Raw genomic sequence first — 26,521 nt, 5'->3', positions numbered from 1 at the left:
CTTGGCCCAGCTCTGTATTCTAACAATAAGTTAAAAAACAAACAAACCAAACTCAATCCCTTGGCAAGGGATTATGGGAATTGCAGTCCATCATATTTGGAGGTTGTGGAAGGCTTATGACTGTTTCCTAGTATGATTTTATTGCTTATTGTACTCTACGACTATTATTAAGTGTTGTACCTTATGATTCTTGACAAATCTATCTTTTCTTTTATGTACACTGAGAGCATTTGCACCAAGACAAATTCCTTGTGTGTCCAATCACACTTGGCCAATAAAGAATTCTATCTATAAACAATTCTATCTAACATGGCCATAACTTATTCAGGCTAACTGTATCGCTCTTAATTGCTCTTAATTGCTCCCAACTATAAGTCCTGCTTCTTAGCATTAGCAGACCAGGCACAAAGTTAACTCTCTTTTTTTCTGAATTATATTTCCATCCAGGATACAACCGATTACGTCGCTTATGTTGCCAAGGATCCCATCAACCAGCGAGGTGAGTGTGATTAGAGAAATAGCACGCAGCTTTTAAAAAGCTGTAGCAATGGCGTCTTACAGAAGCTTGCCGAAGATGTTATTTAAAAATTATGCTATGTTTTTTTTTATCTGCCTGTACGAAGCAATGCATAACACCAGGTGTCAGCAATTTTTTTTTTGTAGGTTCATACATCCATATGCATACCCATATCCATGTATTTTGTGATGTAGTCTTCGACTTACAACCATTCATTTAGCAACTTTGCCCTGAAAAAAAGTGACTTACAATCGGTCCTCGCAGTTACAACTATTGTAGCATCCCTTTTTGATCAAGTGATCAAAATTTGGGCATTGGGCACTTGGCAACCAGCATGTTTTTATGATGGCTTCATGACCTGGGGCCACAGGATAATATATATAAAAGTAAAATAGCACTCACACATCATCACAAAATCTCTAGAACCGTAAAGCCTACAGACTTGAAATTTGGCACGTCTGTTCCTCTTGGCTTCTAGGTGCTCACTAAGAAAGGATTTTTCTAAATGACCATCAGAGCATTAGTATTTCCTATATTATTATTATTAACATGCTCTGATGCTAAGGAGTTCTACTCCCCCTCACCACCTGAAAAGAAATCTGTTCCATATGCAAAACACAAGCAGAGGAGAGGAGTTTCAGTTTTACTTTCACAGCAGCAAGCAGCTTTAGTAGAGAACAGTTGAGCTAAGCCACGCCCAGGCTCCTGGCTGCTGCCTTCTTGCTCACACAGCAAATACTGCTTCAGTTTCCAAACAGCCCTCAACTCTTTCACACGCTGACAGGACACCAGCCAGATGAATACTGATGGATGATGGTAGGCAGAAGCAGAATTTTCCCCCCTTTATTTTCCTCCCTAAAAATTAAGCCTGACCACATAGTTTCGTAGCGAAGCGGCTGGCCTACACACACACACACATCCCACACAAGTGCCTGTTCCTAGATCTATACACATATCCACATCGGGAGCAAAAAAGCACTAGATAGCAGTGTTCCACTATCTAAGGGGCTGCCACCAAAAAGAGGGGATCAACTTATTCTATATTCCATATTCCATAAAGCACCTGAGGGCAAGACAAGAAGTAACGGATTGAAATTAATCACAGAGAAAAGCAACCTAGAATTAAGGAGAAATTTCCTGATGGGAAGAACAATGAATCAGTAGAACAACTTGGTTTCAGAATTTGTGGGTGCTCCAACACGGGAGGCTTTTAAGAAGAGTCTGGACAGTCACATGTCTGGAGCGGTACTATACGTCTCCTGTTTGAGTAGGGGGTTGGACTAGAAGACCTCCAAGGTCCCCTTCCAACTCAATTATTCTGATTTGGTGTGTGTGGATGTGTGTGTATAAACGAATTGTAAACCATTTCTTCTTTTGTGATTTCTTTCTTTTTTTAAAAAAAAAAGTCAAAGACCTGTTAAATGCATGTTATATACCTCTTTTAAGATTTGCACCATTTGAAAATGTCAAAACCTGTAGAAATTGCACTACGACAACAATACATCTCCCTCAAGAGACAGCTAACTTTCGGCCTGCATCTTAGCTTGCAGGGTGAGGGTTGTAATATAAGGGCTGACAGATGGCGCCCAGGGGGGATGAGCTATCAGCTCTTCAGCTCTGCTCCCTCTTGACTAGCTGCCTTAGGTAAGCTGCTCTCGCTGAGCCTCCTTCTCCTTTGCTCCTTACGCTATCAAGATGCTGGAAGATTTACCCCTCGACAGATCGTAAATCCATCTCCGCACTGCAGCCTTTTAAAAATGTACTGTTGGAAGAAATATCTGATTTCTGAGTTCAGTTCCAGGTGGGGAAAAAGACAGTGGAAACATGGAGGCTGTACGGAAAGATGGTTTAATGGTGGACAGGACCACATGCAGGATTCATAATGTTGAACAACCGGTTCTGTGGGCGTGGCTTAGGTGGTGGGTGGACATGGCTTGGTGGTCATGTTACTGGCTGGGTGTGGCCAACACAATATCACTCACATGGAGGCACGCATCTCCTCGCCTGGCCTCTCATGACTGTGGGGATGCTGGAACAGTCATAAGTGTGAAAAATGGTCATAAGTCACTTTTTTCAGTGCCATTGTAACTTTGAATGGTCCTTCCACACAAGCAAAGTACCAGCAAAGGAGGGAAACAAGACTCCAGAGAAGTTCCTGAGACAGGAAGTCTAGTCCTGCCAAGAATGTAATAAGGGTTAACGGAGAGGCAGTTTCTGTAAGCAACACCAGAATGTTTCCTTCCTGCCTTCCTTACAGGATTAGGCTGGTAATTTCTTCTAACAACCAATTCTCCGAACTGCTTAGAATGTTAACAACCAGTTCTAGCAAATAGGTGCGAACTGGTAGAATCCCACCCCTGACCACATGGCTTGGAGCTCCAAAGTGAAAAGGACGATCACATGCTTCAAGATGTTGGGCGAAGGAAAAGAAGGGAGGGCTGAGATGCTGAGACCCTTATATACCCTCTGTTGAGCCCCATCTTAGTGCTTCCTGTTCCTGTGTCAGAATCGTATCCCATTGGCTGTCAGACTCCCAGGGGCGGGGGTCTCAGCTAACTTTGTAGGCTTTGTCTGGACCACATGACTTCACCTGAGTGCTGGCTGATGCAATTTTCCCAGGCCAGGTGGTGAGATGGGTAGAGGGCTTTGTTATGTAGAATACTCTGGTCCAGGACTTAATGGCCCACCCATTAACAAAGGTGGGGATGAGCTGTTGCTTCTGAGGTGAATTTCTGTTTCTGAGTTTCTACTCTTTTGGGGGGACATATTCTGCCTTTCTAATATCTCCTAAAATATTTCATTTTCTAAGGTTTTAACTTCCAACAGTATGATTTTAAGCCACACAGAGGCTATCAGGGTGTCAGTAACGTCAACCTGGAGGAACGAGAGACGGGCGGTATCTAAATTTGATAGATAAATAAATAAATAAATAAATAAATAAATTAAAAAAAATTAAAAAAAATGTTGCCATACAAAGATGCTCCCTTGATAAGAGTGTGGTGATATCTGGGTAAAACCGAGCTTTCGTTCTGCTTAGATGAAAAGTGCTTAAATTGAGCGGATGTTGTCTTGACCCTTAGCTAATTTTTCTCATTTACACCTTTTTCCAATCTTACTGAAAAAGCTGTAAGTAAAAGTTTTGATTGATCGAAGCCTGCTGTTCATTGCGTTAATCGTTGTTGTTGTTGTTGTTGTTGACAGTGAACATGGCAAGATCTTTTAGATCTTGGAGGTGCTATGGGGATGTTAAGAACGTATAGGAATGCATGGGTTGGTTGTAGTGTGTACAGATAATCCTAAACGTATGAACATAATTGAGCCCAGAATTATGGTTGTAAGTGGTGGCAGTCCCAAAATGGTGGTAGTTCTCCCCCCCCACAAAAAAAGTTGCCACTTTTTAAAAGAGTCATTCTTGTTTTTTTCTCTGAAGACGTTTCGCTTCTCATCCAAGAATATTAAGGTTATTAAGTGTGGCGCAGGATGGAATAAGGATCTTACACTGGGATGGATCGTGATTGGTCCATGTGATGTGATGATGGTTAAAAAGGGGATGGATTGTAGTTTGGGACATTGTGGGACGTCCGGGAAACTTTTAGTTTCGAGATTCCACAGATGTGCCAGGTGCTATTCTAATAAAGGTACCTTGGAGATTATGCTTGTCTCGGAGTTACTGATTGGAATGGAGGTTTTCTGGAGCGCTGACAGAAGCTTCTTCAGCTCTGACTGGATGGTGGGGAATGGAAGGAGTGATACTCCTTGCAGACAGCTGGTTATTTGCATCCTCTTAGCGGGTTGTTGAGGCCACCTGGAGGTTTATCTGTGTCCTCAGGGTCACGAGTGATGCAAATGGGTGTGGAGCCTTCTTGGAACTGCAGAAAGGACCTCTGTTGTAGACTGGAGATAGATGATGTTGTATCCTTCCCTTTCTGTTGAGAGAGGGCTGATCAATTTTGGTATAGATGGCCTCTTTGACCTCTTTTTCAAACCAGCGGTCTTTTCTGTCCAAAATGAGGACTTTGTTGTCTTCAGAAGAGTGGCCTTTGTCTCTTAAATGCAGATGGACTGCTGAATCTCGTCCTGATGGGTTTGTTCTCCTGTGTTGTGCCATGCGTTAATCAGAATAGAGCTGAAAGGGACCTTGGAGGTCATCTAGTCCTGCCCCTTGCTCAAGCAGGAGACACTACCATTTCAGACATCCAGCCTCTTCTTTAAAACCTCCAGTGATGAAGCATCCAAAATGCCCGAAGGCAAGATGTTCCACTGGTTAATTGGATGAACTTTAATTAATTTAATTTAATAGAATGAACTTTATGAAGTTCACTTCATAAAAACCAAGAAAGTCCAGTTGCCTCTTGAAAAAGCACCCTTGGGACAACCATGACTGAGAATCTCCATAGACAGTAAGTGGTGACAGTCATTAAGCAGGACACCGCGTGACTGCACCTAATTTTATTACCTTTTTGTGGTGGTCAGCAACCCACGGCTCTGGAGCTGCATGTGGCTCTTTCTTACCTCTCTGCTACGGCTCCCTGTCTCTCAAAATATGCATCACAATTGCCAATATGCGACACCCACCAGCATGCAATTTATTGAGCTTTCAACCCCCAGTAGGCCAACCATGGATAAATCCAAGAAAAGAAAACTTTCAGGAGAAAATACACTTTAATTCAACTATAAATGCTAGTTTTGTGGCAGCTCAGGAAATAGTCAGGCGTGGGAAGGGTTTTGTGACTGCCAGTGTTTTATTTTCTGTGGGAAACAGGTCCATATGGCTCTTTGAGTGTTTAAGGTTGCCAACCCCTACCCTAGTCATTAAACCCATTATACCTAGTTATTCTGTCTCACCTTTCTTCTTTCCCAAAAGATGAAAGAGTACAAACTCACACAAACACAGGCAGGCAGGCTGGCTCAGACTTCACAGAGTTAATTCTTTGGAACTGATAAAGTCCTTGGCATTCCAATACCCTCTGCCTGCCAAGTCCGAACTGATAACAAGTAAAAAGCTACTTAAAGAAAATTACAAGGCAGACCACAAAAATCATTCACAAAGAAAACCTGAAGTAAGATCAAACTTTGTCTGTACAAAGTTCCAGCCGACAACACTTTTATCCCCTGTGGGGTGTGGCTCAATGACTCAGCTCACTCTCTGATCTTCCCACGCCTCCTATGTTGCTGCTCACGTTTCTCCCTACGACGCTGCCTAGGATCAAGCCAACATTCTTCCTCTTGACTCCCTGTCAGGGGCTGCTCTGATATGCCTTCCTCCTGATTAATCTCAGGCTGTTCCTCTCGGTTGTCTGATGAAACCTGAGGCATCATCAGGGAGGAAGACATTGCCAGAGAGGAAGGTCCTGGGGAGGAAGGCATTCTCAGTTCCTCCTCCTCATCTTCCAAGTCCTCTTCCTCTAACAGCACAGGCTCGGGAATCAGAGCCACAACACCTAGTAGGCATTTTTTTATGGCAACTAGAAGTAAAGCTTAGATACTACCCAAACCTTTCAAGAATCACAGTCACATGACAGCAGGACGCCGCTGGCAGCCATCAACGCGAGCCAGTTGCCAAGAGCCCAAATTGCAATCCCGTTACTGTGACAGAGGGTGTGGCCATTGGAACTTTGAAATCCAATCGTAAGGACCATTTTTAGAGGTCCGTCGTAACTTTGAATGCTTGCTAAAAAAACCCGTTCGTTAAACGAGGAAACTACCTGTGTGATATCCCAGCAACTGGCGGCCATGAAAGAACCAGGGAAAAGAATGTGAATGTTATCCAGGTGAAAACCTTAAAAGTTTTATTCTTTTATTCCCCTTCTTTTCACTTTCACTTTTGGTTTCACTTTCACTTTCGCTTCTCCAGGTATGTCTTATTTTCAGAGTTCTGCCAATGTCGCCCATTGACAGGCCCCATTGGCTCAGTTAACACAGTCTAAGGTTGCATTGCCTGCTTCTGTGGCTGCATCTCCCGCTGCTATTTGTGTCTTGTGGTGGGTGTGTCAGTTTGTGTCTTTGTTGTGTATCTTCTTTTGGGGCGCGTGTGTGAAAAATACGTTTAATTTCTGGTTGCGGATCTTCTTTTTCTCTTTGGCAGCCTGCCACATCTTGGAATGCTGCGACGGACTGGCACAGAGCATCATCAACACCATCGGGCAGGCCTTTGAGCTCCGCTTTAAGCAGTACTTGCACAGCCCTCCCCAAACTGTAGCACCCCAGGAGAGGTATGGGATTATTATAGCCTCAGTTTCCCCACGCGTTGAGGATCGGGTATGCTGCAGATCTGTACATTTAGACTTGCAAGTTCTAGATTGCCCCCTCCTCCCCAGTCAGATGATTGGCTGATTCTGAGCCAGTCCCTCCCTCTTATTCCAAGATCCAATCAAATATAATCTAGTGGAGAAGGGCCTGGATTAAGGAGAGGGAAATTTGGATTCTAGCCCCTCCCACCTCTTAGCTACAGAAGCTCATTGGCTGAATGTGAGCCAGTTCCTCCCTTTCAGCCCAAGAGCCAATCAGATATAGTGAGGAAGTGGCTGCACTAGGACCGGGGAGACCTATATTGTAGTCATCCTCAGCCACAGAAGCTCATTGGCTGACTTTGGGCCAGTTCCTCCTTCTTAGCCCAAGACCCAATCAGGTGTAATGAGGAAGATGCTGGACTAAGAGAGGGGAATCCCTCAATCTAGTACTCCTTAACCATAAAAGCTCATTGGCTGAATGTGGGCCAGTCCCTCCCTTTCAGTCCAACAGCCAATCAGCTGTGGTGGGGAAAGGGTGGATTAGGGTTTGGGAGAGATCCAGGATCTAATCCTCCCTCAGCCACCTAAGCTCATTGGCTGACACTGGGCCAGCCCCTCCCTCCTAACTGAGGAGCCAATTAGATGTAGTGTGGGAGGAGCTGGTCCAGGAGAAGGGAGAGCCAACTTTTAGTAAAAAATGATATTGAAGCCCCTGCCCCAATTTTACACACACCATGTAAAAATGTGTTGGAGTTTTGATCGTGCAATTGTCACACAAACTTTGATTTTTTTACACACACACATATAGACTCTCTCTCTCGCACACACACACACACACACATATTCTCATACACACACATATACAAGGACACATGCAGTCTCTGTCAAAAACACACAACTCACTCTCTCTCTCTCTCTCTCACACACACACACACACACACACGCATACATGCACAGAATCTGTCATACATACACGCACACAGATTCTCTCTCACATATGACTGTCACAAACACACACATGCTCACATTCTCAGACACACATAGACTCTCACAAACAGACTCTCCCACAAACATGCACACATGCTCACACTCACACACGCACATGCAGAGAGTCTCTCTCTCACTCACACACACACATACACACACACATTCTCTCACACACACATACACAAGGACACATGCAGTCTGTCAAAAACACACAAACTCTCTCTCTCTCTCACACACACACACACACACACATGCACAGAATCTGTCATACATAAACGCACACAGATTCTCCCTCACATATGACTGTCACAAACACACACACGCTCACATTCTCAGACACACATAGACTCTCAAACACAGACTCTCCCACAAACGTGCACACATGCTCACACTCACACGCACATGCAGAGAGTCTCTCACTCACACACACATTCTCTCACAAACACACATTCTATCATACACGAATTCTCTCACACACAGACCTTCACACACATACAGACACACGGCTCTTTCACACACAGACTCCCCCCCCCCTCTCTCCCACACATACACACACACATATTATAGATGTCTATGTTTCTGAAATATGTGACATTCATTGTCCCTTGTTTCTAGTGATTGTTTATTTGATTGATTGATTGATTCATTTCATTCATTCAGTTTATATAGCCTTGGCCTTTTCCCCCACTTGTCTTTCTGATCAGGACAATGGGAGTGGACGATTGTTGGGGTGAAGAGGAAGACTCCTCAGGACACAATTACTACAACAGCATCCCTGGGAAGCAGCCCCCACTTGGCGGCCTGGTGGACTCTCGCCTCCATTATGGATCGGCGTCCAGCCACACGCTCTCGCTGGGTTCCTACGCCACCCACTTCAGCCAGGTGACCCCCAAACTCCTTGGCAGGTTCAGCTGGTGTATCCCAGCCTGTTTAGCTCAACTTAAAGGGCATCATCATTTGTTTCTTAACCACGGTCTCTTCCCGCCCCCTGCCCCTACCAAACTTTCCTGTGGTGAAAGAAGAACCGATGCCAGAACGTGGCGGATGACCCGTATAATTTAGGAAATTGGCTTGTTTTTAAAAACCTCTTTTTCTGTGGTCCAAAGGTGCCACTCCCTTTTGTTAAACAGACATTGGATAGGTGTATTATTTTATTAAAAAAAATTGAAATCATTTTCTTCTGCAGAAAAATATCCTGTGGCAAAGGACTGCAGTGAGTCCTTGGCTTATGACTGGAATTGAGCCCAACATTTCTGCTGCTAAGCAAGACAATTATTAAGGAGGTTTGCCCCGTTTTACGACCTTTCTTTGCACAAATGATTAGGTGAATCCCTGCAATTGTTAAATTAGTAATACAGTTGTTAAGTGAAGCTGGTTTCCCCATTGACTTCGCTTGTCAGAAGGTCGCAAAAGGTGATCACATGATCCTTGGACACTATGACCATCATCATTATGAGCCAGTTTCCCAGCGCATGAATTTCGATGATGTGCTGCAACAGTCATAAGTGTGAAACATGGTCATAAGTCCCTTTTTTCCAGTCCCTGTTGTAACTTCAAATGGTCACTAAAGGAATGGCTGTAGGTCAAGAGCTACCTGTAATTGAGGAAATTGGTTGCTTTAAAAACCTCCTTTTCTGAAATCCAAAGATTTTCCTCCCCTCAATTAATCAAACATTAGATGTGTGTTCTTATTTATTTTAAATCTTTTTCTTCAGCAGAAAAAAATATCCTATGACAAAAGACCAATTTAAAAATACAGTAAAACTATCATGACAGGAGACTGACGGTCCAAATGGAATTGTCGATTAGAATATCTTGAAGAATGCCATTCTTGCAGAGGGAACTACAACTTTCATCATCCCCAGACAACAGGGTGATGGATGTTGTAGTCCATATAGCTTCAAAAATTTTAGCAACAGGCCCAGTTGCTGGGTGGGCGTGGCCATGGTGGGTGTGGCCTAGTTGGCCTCAAGCACCACGGGGGGGGAGCGTTTTTGCCCTCCCTGGGTTCCAGAACAGTGGTGGCATTCAAATTTTTTTACTACTGGTTCTGTGGGTGTGGCGTGTCTTGGTAGACGTGGCAGGGGAAGGATACGGCAAAATCCCCCTTCCCTCCCCATCCCGCTAACCTGCTTTCCAGCTCCGTTCTCCTGTGCAGGGCAACCAAAGAGGAGCCAGCCAATCAGCTGAGACTCAGTGGGAGGCGGAGAATAGATGGGGGCGGGGCCAGTCAGAGGTGGGATTTACTGGTTCTCCAAACTACTCAAAATTTCCGCTACCGTTTCTCCAGAACTGGTCAGAACCGGCTGCATACCACCTCTGTTCCACTCCTCAAGCCCCTGGGAGGGTGAAAATGGCCTCGCCCGGGCTCCGGAGGCTCTCTAAAAACTGGAAATGGGCCCATTTCCGGCCTTCCCAAACTTCCAGGAGGCCCGTTTTTCGCCCTCCCTGAGTCTCCGTGCGAGCCCTGCACTTACCTGCATCCAAAACGACCTGCATGGGGACTCCTGGGAGGGGAGCGGAGTGGTGGGTGGGGCCAGCCAGGAGTGGGATTTGGGGGGTCTCCGGACTGCACAGAATCTTAGCTAATGGCTCTCCTGAACCCCTGCGAACTCCCAGCAGCCCAGCCAGGGGTGGGATTCTACCAGTTCGCACCTATTCGCTAGAACCAGTTGTTAACATTCTAAGCAGTTTGGAGAACTGGTTGTTAGAAGAAATTACTGGCCTAATCCTGTAAGGAAGGCAGGAAGGAAACATTCTGGTGTTGCTTACAGAAACTGCCTCTCCATTCACCCTTATTACATTCTTGGCAGGATGAGACTTCCTCTCTCTGGAACTTCTCTGGAGTTTTTTTTCCCCTCCTTTGTTGGTACTTTGCTTGTGTGGAGTGACCATTCAAAGTTACAATGGCACTGAAGAAAGTGACTTATGACCATTTTTCACACTTACGACTGTTGCAGCATACCCACTATCATGAGAGGCCAGGCGAGGAGATGCGTGCCTCGATGTGAGTGATATTGAGTTGGCCACACCCAGCCAATGACATGACCACCAAGCCATGTCTACCTACCACCTAAGCCATGCCCACAGAACCGGTTGTTAAAAATTTGAATCCCACCCCTGAGCCCAGCCCGGAGTCCAGCCCTACAGAAGAACCCCAAATTGGCAGAGGCTGGCCAAGAGCCATTTTCTTCTGGATTACGAACTGAATTCTACCCTAGAGACTCACCTAAGGGCAGTGGGGAATGAAACTGCAGGCAAACCAATTCTTTTCCCTTGTGATAATGAGATCCTTTTCGGTGGAAATCTGAACTCAGCAGGAGTCTCTGCTAGGCAATGGTCTCCTGAGAGCGTGCAGAGCATTAAAGAAACATGAGTAATTCAGCCGTCAAAGCAATTCCAAAAGATAAATGCCGATAGTGTAGCTTGACTGCCAAGCAGAGGCTTAACCCAGCTGTGCTGATGAATGCAAACAGATGTTAATTATATCTGGAGCGTAAGGGAGACTTGTTGAGAAATGGAGACTGCAGGAAAGTTGGATGTAAATGACACACTGGAGATCAAGAAAGACAAGACTGAAAGGAAGAAGCAGCTTCTTTGTTTCTTAATCACAGTGACTAAAATGTAGGAAGAATGGTTGCAGGAATTGGCTAAGGTTAGTCTAGAGAAAAGTCTAGAGCAGTGGTTGCCAACCAGAGGGCTGGGGACCACTGATGGCCCGTGAGAAAATTTTGGTGGTCCGCAGAGAAGTGTCACCCCCCAAAGCACCTCCCCCCCCAAAGCAATTAATCCAGGCTGCGCGGGAACACAAGACTGCGCCGCCCACATGGCCCAGGGGAACCCAAGGCTTGTGTCGCTTGCATTGCAAACAACATGAGGTAGTGAGGGGAGGGAGAAAGGGCAGGGGGGGACTTTCCCCACTTTCCCCCACGCTCCTCGCCTGTTTCTTTCCACTTCTTTCTTCTTCTGCTTTTGGCTGCACGCAAGGAAAGCAGCAAAAGTCTTTTTTTCTCTCCCCCAAACTCCACCAGAAAGGAGTCTTTGGGACCCTGCAAGGCGTCCTGCTCCAAGAGGCTGCATCAGCGTGACCAGTCTCCCAAAGATTCATTTCTGGTGGAGTTTGGGGGAGAGAAAGAAAGACTTCTGCTGCTTCTGCTGCTTTCCTTGCGTGAAGCCAAAAGTCTCTCTCTCTCTCTCTCCTCCTCAGAACGGAGCTGGAGACGGTATCCTGCGATCCCAAATAAAGAATGATCGATTGGTAGGAAAATGGGGTTTTCCTGTAGACCTTTTTGGGGGATTTTCCCAGGGTCTCTGGTCCGCGGGATTTAAAATGATGAGTTTGGTGGTCCCTGAGGTCCAAAAGATTGGAAACTCTTGGTCTAGAGAAAAGAAGGACTAGGGGTGACTTGATAGCAGTGTTCCAATATCTCAGGGTTGCCAGAGCTTCTTCAGCTCTGACTGGATGGTGGGGAATGGAAGGATTTGTATTCCTTGCAGTCATCTGATCATTAGCACTCTCTCTGAGAGTTATTGCGGTTTATCTGTGCTCTCGGTGCTGAACTGCTCAAAGGGAAGTCCTCAGAGAGAGCACTAACAACCAGATGATTGCGCATAGGGATGGGATTCTACCGGTTCAGACCGCTTCTATAGATCTGGTTGTTATAATTCTGTGTAGTTCGGAAAACCGGCAAATTGTGCCCCTGGCTGGCCCCGCCCCTCTCCGCCCACGCTTCCCTTCCCTGCCCAGTCAGTCCTTATTGTGCCTGCCTGACATTGCTGACTGAATTCTCCCCCACCCAATCACTCCTTAAAGTATTTCTTTCCCCCTCCCCGACGATCAGCTGTTCCGATGATCAGCTATGCCAGGATCCCCCTCACTGTCTTACTGCTTCGCCCAGGAGGCTTCCCTGAGGCCCAGGAGGCCAAAAGGCGCATGCGAGGGGGGGGCGATTGGGGAGGTGCTGTGCCCCCTCCTTCTGTGCTCCATTTTTTTTGCCTTCCTGGGCCCCAGGGAACCCTTCTGGGAGCAAAAACGCCCCCCCTGAAGGCTTCCCTGAGGCCCAGGAGGCAAAAAATGGGGGGAGGGGTGTTTGCTGCAAAAAAAGAAGCCATGCCCACCTAGCCATGCCCACAGAACCGTTTGTTAAAAAAATTTGAATCCCACCCTTGATTGCACAGAATATAATTCCTCCCCTTCTCCACCATTCAGTCAGAACTAAAGAAGCTTCTCGGATGAGAAGTGAAACATCTTCAAAAAACAAACAACACCCAAAACCAGAAAGTCCAGTTTCCCCTTGAAAAAAAAACACACCTTTGTCTCATGAAAAAGCAACTTCTTACCTTTTCTCCTGTGTGAGCCGATATGATTCCATTTCTTCCTAACCCACAGGTCGGTCCTTCAGCCAGAAGGGAACCCAGTAGTCACTCAAACCTGAACTGGGATGCTGATCTTTCTGGTAATTATCATATTTATCCTGTCCAGTTTGTGTGGGGTGTGATGAGCTGGGACGTGGCACAAAAGCAACAAAGTCACAAAAGTAGGTAAAGTCCCTTTAATACCTCCAACTTGGTGCCCAATGTCCAGTTATCCTCGACTGGAGAAAAAAAAAACTCTCCCAAGAACAGTTTTTCAAGGGAAGAAATTCAGTCCAAACCCAAAGTACATAAAAATTATAAATTAAAACCAACACAATTAACGAGACAGGGCAGGATAAGGAATTGTGGGTTTCAAAAGTTAACGAAACACACACAGTTGGGAGGATGCCAGAATCCGGATAAGACTTGATAAAGATAAATTCACACTTCCAGCAAGGTGCTGTGCGCAGACTCCCTTTTTAAAATCCTGTTTTCCCAGCTGCAGCTAATGAAGGGGATCAGGGCCCTTTCCTCTCCCGTAAGCCACATTGCTCCCTTCTCCGTTCCTCCCTGCGTGCTCTCCTTCATCCGCTAGGATGAAGAGGGGGTGGCCCTGGGTCTTCCTCTGATTGCCCAGCCAGACTGTGCCCTTCCCCAGTTTCCTCCACAGCCACCAGAGCCACACTCCCACTCCCTGTCAGCTGCTCGACCTCTCCCTCGGAATCAGATTCCAACAGGGGCATGACAGTGGGAGGTACTGTTTAAACCACATCTGGGTTGAAAGGATTAGCCGGAGACATCACCGTTCCCTAAGGGGGCTACTTTTATGTCCCTGTCAGGGAGCTGGAGCGAATGACGGGAGCTCACCCCACCATGCAGCCGCACTCAGGTCTCAAACGTGGGCTTGCTAACTCCAACCCAGCATTTTCATGACATGAGCCATCACGCTCCACTGTATTTATGATAGTAGGAGATATCTGGCCCAATGTGAATTAGGTAAAGATCTTTAAAAAATAAATAAATTAGGGGTTTGGTTTTTTTAAGGTGCTTATATAGGAGGGAGTCATCTGTAGCCATTTTACAGATGACAGCCATTTTTCATCTGTAGCCATTTTAAGATGTGCAGACTTCAACTCCCAAAATACCCCAGCCAGCCATGCTAGCTGGGGTATTCTGGGAGTTGAAGTCCGCACATCTTAAAATGGCCAAGTTTGGGATACGTCTCTATGAAACCACCCGAAATCAAGTTGCATTTGAAAGGGATTCATCTTCTCCATTCTCAACAAATTCTTCTTCCCCCATCTAGTGCCACAACCGGCGGTGGAAAACTCCAGATTTATTTATTTATTTGGTTTCTACAGTCGCCCATCTCAATACGTTGCACAAAGACGTACAGATGAGAGCAGTTTGGGAAAAGCTGCAATAAAATGTTGCGGCGTCCAATGTTCCTCTTTGTTTTTCCATCAGCCTGGTCCTACACTTTCTCCTTTCTCACCGTCCATGGTTGTCTGTGGAGATTCTCAGTCATCCCGGTGACGGTTTTGGCAAAGGTGCTTTTTCAAAAGGCAACTGGACTTTCTTTGTTTTTCCTTGAAGATGTTTTGCTTCTCATCCAAGAAGCTTCTTCAGTTCTGACTGAATGGTGGAGAATGGAAGAATTTATATTCCATGCAGTCGTCTGGTCATTAGCACCCTCTCTGAGGACTCTCAGCAGTTCCCTGAGGGCACAGATAAACCTTCAAGTGGCCTCAATGACCCTCTAAAAGAATGCAAATGACCAGATGACTGCAAGGAATATAAATCCTTCTATTTTTCCATCATTCAATCAGAACTGAAGAAGCTTCTTGGATGAGAAGCGAAATGTCTTCAAGCAAAAACCAAGAAAATCCAGATGCCTTTTGAAAAAAACACCTTTGGAATTTCTCAGCTGTAGATAAGGTAGAATAGATAGAATAACTTTATTTTCACTTTTGGCCTACACTAATTGGCCTATATTAAAAATAAATTTCATTGCATATATAACTTTCAAAGGGTCACCCCCTCCAAATATACATTACATAACCATGACAGAATAAATAAATGCAAAATTATGCTTATACCCACATCTCTATATATAAAAGCGAAATACCACTCACGCATCATCACAAAATGTCCAGAACTGCAAAGCCTACACGCTTGAAATTTGGCACATATGTTTCTCTTGGCTTCTAGGGGCTCACTAAGAAAGGATTTTTCAAAATGACCATCAGAGCATTAGTATTTCCTATAGTATTGTTATTAACACGCTCTGATGCTAAGGAGTTCTACGCCCCCTCCCCACCTGAAAAGAAATCTGTTCCAAATGCGAAACGCAAGCAGAGGAGAGGAGTTTCGGTTTCAGTTTCACAGCTGCAACCAGTTTTACTACAGAACAGTTGAGCTAAGCCACGCCCAGGCTCCTTGCTGTCTCCTTGCTCACACAGCAAATACTGTTTCAGTTTCCAAATAGCCCTCAACTCTCTCACACACTGACAGGACGCTTGCCAGATGAATACCGATGGATGCTGGTAGGCAGGCAGAATTTTTCCCCCATTATTTTCCTCCCCCAAAACTAGGTCCGATCACATAGTTTCATAGCGAAGCACGGGTATCGAGCTAGTATATTATATGACACAGAAAAAAAACACATGGATGTATACATGTACATGGCAAGAAAAATGAATCTTTAAACAAGATTCTTTTCAAGATGCTTAAGTCTCCTTCCCTCCATTTTTAATTTTTTTTTTTTGTCTCCAACCGTCTTTATTCCTTACCTCCCTCTTACTTTCTTGCCTATTAGTGGTGCAGTATTGACTTTAAAAAAAACAGCAATTATGTTCTGCTTCAAGGAGCAGAAATGAATTTACAGATTTTGGGGTTTTTTTTAGTTTTGGTTTTGTATTTTTGCCAGCTACTGCAAGCTGGCTTTCTCTCAAGTAGCGGTGTTTTGGATGTAAAAGCGTCCCTTGGAGTCCAAACTTCTAAAATCGATGGAAATAAAGAAAGATGGGATGCCATTTACTTTCTGAAAACTTAATTAATTCAGAATCAATTCTCAAGTCAAGATAAGGACTGGAACTTTCCCTGTTTGGCATTTTTGAGGGATTTTTGTGATGCTCCCTCTGTTCAGATATACATTATTGGGAGGAAAAATGACAAGAAACAGAATGATATGGGAGAACAACTTCCACAAATATATACAGATCCCGTAGTTCTTAACTTACTACCATAATTGAGCCCAAAATTTCTGTTGTTAAGTGAAACATTGGTTAAGTGAGTTGTACCCCATTTTACGGCTTTTCTTGCCACCGTTGTTAAGTGAATCACTGCAGTTGATAAGTTAGTAACCTCATTGTTAAGTGAATCTGGCTTACCCAGTGACTTTGCTTGTCAGAAGGTCGCAAAAGAAGATCACATGAGTTATGGACACTGCAACCGTCATAAATACGAATCAGTTGCCAAAAGCATCTGAATCCTGATCACATTTGATCACATTTTGGTACTACAAAGGTTGTAAGTGTGAAATACGGTCCTAAGTCACTTTTTTCAGTGCTGTTCTAACTTGGAACGGTCACTAAACAAACTGTTGTAAGTCGAAGACAACCATTATATCGTAAGGCCAGAAAAAGTGTGACAAATGTAAACGCAGGACTGAGATTTTTTTTTTCCCCTCTAAATGTTGGAAAATACAAGACTGATTTGGGAAACGGGACAGAAGAGTGTAAATGAGGGAAACCGAATGTAATTAAAAGGATAGAAATAGATGCTGTTCAAGAGGGCTGTGAAAAATATCTACAGACCCCTCACATCCCGGACATAAACTGTTTCAACTCCTTCCCTCAAAATGACATTATAGAGCCTTGCACACCAGAACAACTAGACACAAGGACAGTTTTGTCCCAAATGCCATCACTCTGCTAAATAAATAATTCCCTCAACACTGTCCAACTATTCACAAAGTCTGCACTACTCTTACTATCAATCTTCTCATCACTCCTTATCACCTATCCCCTCCCACTTGTGACTGTATGACTGTAACTTTGTGGCTTGTGTCCTTACGATCTATATTGACTTTTCCTAGTATGATTTGATTGCTTTTTGTACCCTGTGACTATCACTAAGTGTTGTACCTGATGATTCTTGATTCTTGACAAATGTATCTTTTCTTTTATGGACGCTGAGAGTATTTGCACCAAGACAAATTCCTTGTGTGTCCAACCACACCGGGCCAATAAAGAATTCTATTGGGTCTTTCAGGTCACTGTTGCGACGGCTACGTTCAGGCAGACAGCAAACCTTTGGGCTCTCAAGATTACGAACAGCACATGTATGTCAACACTGAAAACTTCAACAGCTGGGAGACCAATGCTGGGAAACCGGATGAGAGTCCTCCCAAAGACCTTTTCGATATGCGTAAGAGAAGGGGGCTTATGGGGAAAGCTGGGGATGGGATTTTGGCTGGAACTGGCTCTAGAGCCAGTTTGGCCCAGTAGTGAAGGTGCTGAACTAGAAACCAAGAGACTGTGAATTCTAGTCCTGCCAGGTCTGAAAACCAGTTGGGTGGCTTTAGGCCAGTCACTAGGGGATGGTGAGTTCTAGTCCTGCCTTAGGCATGAAAGCCAGCTGGGCGATTTGGGCCAATCGGCAGATAACAGTGAATTCTAGTCACCAGGAGACTGTGAATTCTAGTCCTGCCTTAGGCATGAAAGCCAACATGCATAAGCGCACCGACGTGTCCAGCGTCCCTGTCCTATTGCTTCTTTTATTTTTCTTATATGTATCTATGTATTCATAACTTATACCTATTATCTTGTAAGCAATTGACAAACCAAATAAAATAAATAAAATGGTGAGTTCTAGTCCCGCCTTAGGCATGAAAGCCAGCTGGGTGATTTGGGCCAATCACCAGGAAATGGCTAGTTCTAGTCCCGCCTTAGGCATGAAAGCCGGCTGGGTGACTTTGGGCCAATCACCAGGAAATGGTGAGTTCTGTCCCCCCTTAGGCATGAAAGCCGGCTGGGTGACTTTGGGCCAATCACCAGGAAACGGTGAGTTCTAGTCCCGCCTTAGGCATGAAAGCCAGCCGGGTGATTTGGGCCAATCACCAGGAAATGGTGAGTTCTAGTCCCGCCTTATGCATGAAAGCCGGCTGGGTGACTTTGGGCCAATCATCAGGAAACGGTGAGTTCTAGTCCCGCCTTTAGGCATGAAGGCCGGCTGGGTGATTTGGGCCAATCACCAGGAAATGGTGAGTTCTAGTCCTGCCTTAGGCATGAAGGCCGGCTGGGTGATTTGGGCCAATCACCAGGAAGCGGTGAGTTCTAGTCCTGCCTTAGGCATGAAAGCCAGCTGGGTGACTTTGGGCCAATCACCAGGAAATGGTGAGTTCTAGTCCCGCCTTTAGACATGAAAGCCAGCTGGTGATTTGGGCCAATCACCAGGAAATGGTGAGTTCTAGTCCCGCCTTAAGGCATGAAAGCCAGCTGGGTGATTTGGGCCAATCACCAGGAAACGGTGAGTTCTAGTCCCGCCTTTAGGCATGAAAGCCAGCTGGGTGATTTGGGCCAATCACCAGGAAATGGCTAGTTCTAGTCCTGCCTTAGGCATGAAAGCCAGCTGGGTGATTTGGGCCAATCACCAGGAAATGGTGAGTTCTAGTCCCGCCTTTAGGCATGAAAATTGGCTTGGGTGACTTTGGACCAGGCTCTCTCAACTCAACCCACTTCACAGGGTTGTTGTTGTGGGGAAAACAGGAAGAAGAAGGGGTATTAGGTATATCACCACCTTGACTTACTTATAAAGTAATAAAGGCAGGATAAAAATCTAATGAATGCTATTAATAATGATGTGATGTTACTACCATAACGCTTCACGTGATCTTGATTCTACGCCTCTCTTAATGCAGCCCTGGGCTTTTTTGGGCAGCTGCAGCACCCACTGCTCGATCATATTTAAGAGTTTTAACAGATATGGATACCTGTATCATATTGAACAGACGAGGAGATCTGTTTTCTGGAAAGAAAGACAGAGGGTTTGAATTGGTTTTGCAAACGGGTTCAGGTCAAGATGGCTAGGAATGCAACCCATAGTTGTGATCCGGAGCGAAACCTGCCAACGTGAGTTCAGGACCATAGACAGAGCTAAACAAGAGTTGGACAGAGACAAGCATCCCTGCTGGATTTCTGCTCGGACAGGCCTGCTCACTTTATCGATCAATCCAAATAGAGCTGGAAGGGACCTTGAAGGTCTTCTAGTCCAGCCCCCTGCTCATGGAGGAGACCCTTCAGACAAGTGACTGCCCACTGTCTTCTTAAAAAGCTCCAGTGTTGGAGCACCCACAACTTCTGGAGGCAAGTAGTTCCACTGGTTAATTGTTCTCACGGTCAGGAAATCTTTCCTTAGTTCTAGGTTGCTTCTCTCCTTGACTAGTTTCCTTCCTTATTGCTTCTTGTCCTGCCTTCAGGGGCTTTGGGGAATAGCTTGACTCCCTCTTCTTTGGGGCAAGCCCCTCAAATACTGGAATACTGCTATTACGCCACCCCTAGTCCTTTTTTTTCTGTAGACTGGCCATACCCAATTCCTGCAACCATTCTTCATATGTCTCCACTCTCTTAATCATCTTAGTTGCTCTTCTTTGCACTGTTTTTCCCCCAAAGTCTCAACATCTTTGGAAAAAAAGATTCCAGGGTGTCCCAGCGGAAAATAGCTTTTCCCATTGCCTGCGACCTGATCTTTTTCCACTGGAAATGCTAAACACCAAACTGGACATTTCTGACATCCAAATATTTGCATTTATTATTTCAATTAAGATGGCCATCCATCTCGAATTCATGACTCTGGGTAGTTCGCAGCAGTTAAAAATAATTGCTCTTTTTTATTACCCACTGTCTTGCTGCAACTTTCTCCTATGTTCTTGGTTTGATCTCTGAATTTTTCCTTTCCTTTCCTCCCTCCCCGTTGGTTGCTATTTTTATTTGCTTATTCCGTGGCCAAGTTAGATAATTGGCACATTTATCAATAACTAAAGTGCTCTGGGTCTGGGAGATCTATAGATGAAAATGCATTCTACATACATTTTCAATCCTCATCATTTCAACGCACAATTGAAGCTCTTGAAACTAAATAAGTGTTTGACTGGAAACCCCTGATGGGCTTTTTACTGGGAAAAAAAAAAGTGATTTATGGGTTTGATGATTAGAAAGGGGAGAATATGGAAAGAAGGAAATTATGATGTAACCCTTGAGAAGGTAAAATATAAATCCACTTGTAATTGCTGTTAAGAAGATGAGAAGCTGCTGCTTTAGAACTTTTTTTTTCCTTTTTCTTATCTCTCTCTTTCCTTGCATCACTTTCTCCCCTTCTTGTTGCTTTTCTCTTTATTCTTTTCAACATTTGTATTGTCTGAATTCTCTTAATATTTCTGTAATGATTTCTTTTTGAAAAAGATAAATCTATCCTATCACATCTCTCTCTCTATATATATATAGATATAGAAATAGAAATAGATATATAGATATGTGTGTGTCTGTCTGTCTGTATTCTTTCTATCTATCTATCTATATCAGTGAGCTGCAAATTTTTTAACAACCATTTCTCTGGCTGGGTAAACATGGCTGATTGGTCATGTGACTGGGTAGGTGATGTCACTCATCACACCCAGCCCCGCCTCCCGGCCACTCGCCTCAAAGGAAGAGGTAGGATTCAGCCAATTGGGGCTAATCCCACCACTGGCTGGCCCCGCCCTCATCCACTTGTTTTTGGTCCATTTTCAGGCTGTTTTTCGGGCCATTTTCAGGGCGTTTCTTCAGGGTGTTTGGGGGTTATTTTTTAGGCCACTTTCAGGTTGGTTTTGGGCCATTTTTTGACCTTTTTCAGGCCATTTTTTTTTTGAGCCATTTTCAGGCTGTTTAGTTCTAAGGAGAAATTTCCTGACAGAACAATTAATCAGTGGATAGATTTGCCTCCAGAAAGTTTCTCCTGCTTGAGCAAGAGGTTGGACTAGAAACAGTGTTGGTGAACCTTTTTTGACACTGAATGCCAAAACGGGAGCATGCATGCATGCCCAGGGGAGTGCCGGAAGCTGCAGGAGCAAAAGAGGGGGAAAAAACTCCAGAGAAGTTCCAGAGACAATAAGTCTAGTCCTGCCAAGAATGTAATAAGGGTTAATGGAGAGGCAGTTTCTGTAAGCAACACCAGAATGTTTCCTTCCTGCCTTCCTTACAGGATTAGGCCAGTAATTTCTTCTAACAACCGGTTCTCCGAACTGCTTAGAATTTTAACAACAACAACTAGTGAATAGGTGCGAACCTGTAGAATCCCACCCCTGCTAGGTCTCTGAGGTCCCTTCCAACTCTGTTCTGCTAACTGTCTGTCTGTCTGTCTGTCTGTCTGTCTGTCTGTCTGTCTGTCTGCCTGTCTGTCTGTCTATCTATCTATCTATCTATCTATCTATCTATCTATCTATCTATCTATCTATCTATCTATCTATCTATCTATCTATCTTTGTTGCCTGCAGAGCTGACAGCAGAATCGGACAGTGGGGAGGAACATGGGCCAGTCCTGGAGTCTGGGGTGGGGCACGTACGAGGGATCTGCATCCAACACAGAGATGGGGCCAGGACCATCTGAGAGTTATGTGCTGACTCTGGAGCCCCCAGAATCTGGCATTAGCGAGGCAGAGGAACATGGGGAGCCTGTTCCCAGTGTGCGCTTGCACAGAGCTGCCAGAAGGCAAGAACAGTTAAGACAAAAGGGGTGGCTCGGGAGTAAGGCTTGGAGATGATTGGCCCCTCCCATAAGACGTAAAGGAGGAGCAAAGGGACAGGAGTCTTTGCAGGAAGCAACTTTGTTCGCTCTGGTCGATTTAAAATCTGAAGCTCCGTTTGACTTTGTGCCCCGTTTGGCCTTGTACAGCTAATTGGCAATTTAGTTGTTGGCAGCATTTCAAGGGCAATAAAGGTGGGGGCATATCAGCCTTATCCTGAAAGACTGTGGCAGACTTCTGTTGGACTACTCACAAACAGTTTGGGACTCATTACGGGCTGTGAATGCATATAATTCACAGCCATTGAAATGAAAACAAGGTTTTGGGGATCAGCGTATGATTGTTACTATCTCAGGAAGCCTTGGTCAGAACACTCTTCTCTCTCTCTCTCTTCCTCTCTCCCTCCCTCTCTCTGTCTCTGTCTCTGTCTCTGTCTCTCTGCCTCTCTGTCTGGAGTTTCCTGGGCAAAATTTTCAGACCTGGTTTGCCATTTCTTCTTTCCACGGCTGACAGAAAGTGATTGGCCCAAGGCGAGGCTAGAACTCACAGTCTCACAGTTTCTAGCCTACAAAGCATAAAAACTAGGCGCAGGGAAATAGGGGTGCTGACCGATCTAAGCCCTCCTGATGTTTCCTCTCTCCTTCCCATCCCAGGGCCTTTTGAAGACGCTCTAAAGCACCACGAATCCATGTCAGCTTGCGGGGTGCAGAGTGGGCTCCATCTTGAGGACCAGTGGCCCAGCCCGCCCAGCCGCAAGGCTCCCATCGCCCCCACCGAAGACCAGTTGAAGCAGGAACTGTGGTACCATGGCAAGATGAGCCGACGGGATGCAGAGAAATTGCTGCACACAGACGGCGACTTCTTAGTCCGGGATAGCATCACTAACCCTGGGCAGTACGTTCTGACAGGGATGCACAATGGGCAGCCTAAACATTTGCTCCTGGTCGATCCTGAAGGAGTGGTAAGTGCCCGGATTTGGAGAGGTTGGTGCCTGAGATAGGAGAGCCTTGATGTTCTTTCGTTGGCTGTAGGAACGGAAATAAGGCAGCGAGGATGCCTTGATGTCCTGGGCTTTGCAAGGAAGCTCACCTACTGTACTTTCTTGAAGGTCGGGAAGCAAAAAATTAAATAAGGATGGATGAATGAGGACCTCACTCAGATGATGAATAACAGATAACAGATCATCAGAGTTGGAAGGGACCTTGGAGGCCATCTAGTCCAACCCCCTGCCCAAGCGGGAGACCCTACACCATTTCTGACAAATGGTGGTCCAATCTCTTCTTGAAAGCCTCCAGGGATGAAGCTCCCACAACTTCTGAGGGCAACTTCTCTTCCATGGGTTGATAGTTCTCACTGTCAGAAAGTTTCTCCTTATTTCCAGGTTGAATTTCTCTTTGTTCAGTTTCCATCCATTGTTCCTTGTCTGGCCTTCAGGTGCCTTGGAAAATAGCTGGACCCACTCCTCTTTGTGGCAGCCCCTTAAATATTGGAAGACCACTATCATGTCTCCCCTGGTCCTTCTCTTCCCTAGACTAGCCAGGCCCAGTTCCTGCAACCGTTCATCGTATGTTTTAGTCTCCGGTCCCCTAATCATCCTGGTTGCTCTTCTCTGCTCTTTTTCTAGAGTCTCAACATCTTTTTTATAATGTGGTAAACAAAACTGGATGCAGTACTCTAGGTGTGGTCTTACTAAGGCTTTACAGAGTGGTATTAGTACTTCCCTTGATCTTGACTGTATCCCTCTGTTAATACAATTTAGGATTACATTGGCTGTTTTGCCTGTTGCTGCATACAGCTGGCTCCTATTTAAATGGTTGTCCACTAAGACTCCAAGATCCCCTCTCCCAGTTCCTGCTATTGAGCCTGGTTTCACCCAGTCTATATGTGTATTTTTGGTTTTTCTTGCCTAAGTGTAGGACTTTCCTTTTCTCTACATTGAATCATCAACGTTGTCAGCTGGTCAGTTAATTCCCATGGTAAATTCTGGGTGCATCACTACAAAGACGAGGGACTGGAGGCTAAAACATACGAAGAATGGTTACAGGAACTGGGTAGGTCTTGTTTATAGCCTAGAAAAAGAAGGACCAGGGGTGACATGATAGCAGTCTTCTAGTATCTCAGGGGCTGCCTCAAAGAAGAAGTAGTCAAGCTCTTCTCCAAAGCACCTGAAGGCAGGACAAGAAGCAATGGGTGGAAACTAACCAAGGAGAGAAGCAACTTGGAACTAAGGAGAAATTTCCTGACTGAGAGAACAATTAACCAGTGGAACTACTTGCTCCAGAAGTTGTAAATGCTCAAACACTGCAGGTTTTTAAGAAGATGTTGGATAACCATTTGTCTGAAGTGGTGTAGGATTTCCTGCCTAGGCAGGGGGTTGGACTAGAAGACCTCCAAGGTCCCTTCCAACTCTGTTATTCTATTCTATTCTACTAAAAGAATCTACCAGCAGGAAAAAGGAGATCCTCCATTCCCTTTCTTCTCTATTTACTCCCTTCCCTTTCTCCTTTCCCTTTCCTTTCTTTTCCTTTCCTCCTTCCCCTTTTCCTTCCCTTCCCCCTTCCTTCCTCTTCCTCCTTCCCTTTCTTCTCTTCATCCTTCACCCTTCCTTCCTTCCTTCCTTCCTTCCTTCCTTCCTTCCTTCCTTCCTTCCTTCCTTCCTTCCTTCCTTCCTTCCTTCCTTCCTTCCTTCCCTCCTTCCTTCCTTCCTTCCTTCCTTCCTTCCTTCCTTCCTTCCTTCCTTCCTTCCTTCCTTCCTTCCTTCCTTCCTCCTCCCTCCCTCCCTCCCTCCCTCCCTCCCTTGAGTTGTGAGATGAAGTGATAAATGAGCTGGCAGCATTTGTGAAGAATAACGAAAAAAAAAAGGATGATTATAGTAGACTTGCTTGATGGGCCGGTTAATATGTTGCTTTTCATTAATATTCAGTGTAATGAATAACCTCCTTGTCGCTGGAGTGCAGCCTGTGAGCAAGAGAGGTCTGGCACAACACCACAGCACAGATTCCCCCAACAGGAAGTGTTGCTGTGAGAAAGAGGAAAGAAACGTGTGAAAATAATTGGGAAACGTGGCAAAGGCTGAAAGGACACTACGAATAGATGAAGAGGCTGTCCTGTATCTCTCTGTATGATTCGTCGCCCAGGGCTTATAACGAGGCTTTCCAAAATCGGGCAATTTTTACTCATTTTGGCACTGGAGGTCGAGTTCAAAGGAAACAGATTGCACATTTTAGGCAATCTTTCCTCATAAATGCAGGTCGTCCTCGACGTACGACCACCAATTGAGCTCAACTTTTCTATTGCCAAGCGAGAAACTTGTTCAGTGAATCTTGCCTCATTTTACAATCTTCCCGGCCACCTTTGTGAAGCGAACCACTGCAGTTGTGCAGTTAGCGATCCGGTGGTTAAATGGATCGTTGCGGTTGTTCAGTTAATGGCATCGTTGTTAAGTGAATCCGGCTTCCCCTTCAACTGTGCTCATCAGAAGGTTGCAAAAGGCAATCACCTGACCCCGGTGATGGTATTATTATTATTTTTTTTACTACCAGTTCTCTGGGCGTGGCTTGGTGGGCGTGGCAGGGGAAGGATACGTGCAAAATCCCCATTCTCTCCCCACCTCACTAACCTGCTTTCCAGCTCCGTTCTCCTGTGCAGGGCAACCAAAGAAGGCCCAGCCAATCAGCTGGGACTTGGTAGAGAATAGATGGGGACAGGGGGGACAGTCAGAGGTGGGATTTGCCGGTTCTCCGAACTACTCCAAATTTCCGCTACCGGTTCTCCAGAACCGGTCAGAATCGGCTGAATACCATCACTGCCTGCCCCCACTCCCCACCCGGGACACGAAACCACCCAAAATATGAATCCGTTGCCAAGCATGGAGATTTCAACCATGTGACCGTGCAAGATGCAGCCACGGTCCTAAGTGTGAGACACAGTCATAAGTTCTTTTTACCGTTGTTGTAACCGGTAACTTTTGGAGTCACGGTGCCATTGTAACTTGGAACCGCCGTGAGACGAACTGTTCGTAAGTCGAGGACTATCGGGATAGGAGGGCGGTGGGTGGTGGGCAGATGGGTTTCCCAGAATCTGCCAACGTAGGTTCTCGTCTGTTTGTTGGGTTTATCCGACAGACTCGCCGAAATCTGGATTCCTGATCAGGACGGGAGCTTTCCGTTCCCGCTTCTCACCCTTGTTTCCCCCCAGGTGAGAACGAAGGACGCCTTGTTTGAAAGCATCAGCCACCTCATCAACTATCACCTGCAAAACGGGCAGCCGATCGTGGCGGCGGAGAGCGAACTCCACCTGCGGCAGGTGGTCCGGTGGAAGCCATGAGGCTTGTGGGTAGGCGCCTGCGGTCCTCATCACGCGCCCCCCCCCGGGGTGGGTTGGGAGGTTGGGGAGAAGCACCCAGGGGTCTTGTGAGAATGGCCTTGGGAGAGGGAGACGGTGGTCAGATAAGGGAGAGCTCAGCCCACAGAAGGAAAAGGGGCCTGGGAAGGAGGGGAGAGCGGACGTTAGGCCTGATCGGTTCTGTTATTGCCACCTTAAAATATTCTATATTTACCCCAGGACTGGCATCAAAGATCCATTTCTAAAGCTTCCCTTCCTCCCTTCCCTTCCCCCCCCACCCCCTTCCCTTCTCTTTCCTCTTCCCCT

At 45.6% G+C, this 26,521-nt stretch overlaps 1 protein-coding gene across 3 annotated transcripts in view; it reads left to right on the top strand.

Moving 5' to 3' along the window:
- SHC2 (SHC adaptor protein 2) overlaps window positions 1-26,197 on the top strand; it is a 53,146-nt gene extending 26,949 nt beyond the window's left edge. For all 3 annotated transcript variants that reach the window (XM_087922696.1, XM_087922695.1, XM_087922694.1), the window contains 7 exons: window positions 448-499; window positions 6,603-6,729; window positions 8,439-8,616; window positions 13,124-13,190; window positions 17,365-17,520; window positions 22,525-22,832; window positions 26,069-26,197. In XM_087922696.1, the coding sequence (XP_087778822.1) occupies window positions 448-499; window positions 6,603-6,729; window positions 8,439-8,616; window positions 13,124-13,190; window positions 17,365-17,520; window positions 22,525-22,832; window positions 26,069-26,197 (1,017 nt within the window). The remainder of the gene's footprint in view (window positions 1-447; window positions 500-6,602; window positions 6,730-8,438; window positions 8,617-13,123; window positions 13,191-17,364; window positions 17,521-22,524; window positions 22,833-26,068) is intronic.
- The last annotated feature ends 324 nt before the right edge of the window (window positions 26,198-26,521 follow it).

The sequence above is a fragment of the Pseudonaja textilis genome, chromosome 1, assembly GCF_049901715.1.
Source record: "Pseudonaja textilis isolate UNSWEBS1 chromosome 1, rPseTex1.2, whole genome shotgun sequence".
Lineage (NCBI taxonomy): Eukaryota > Metazoa > Chordata > Lepidosauria > Squamata > Elapidae > Pseudonaja > Pseudonaja textilis.
The sequence above is the reverse complement of the archived record's forward strand: the minus strand, read 5'-3'. Positions and strand labels throughout refer to the sequence as shown.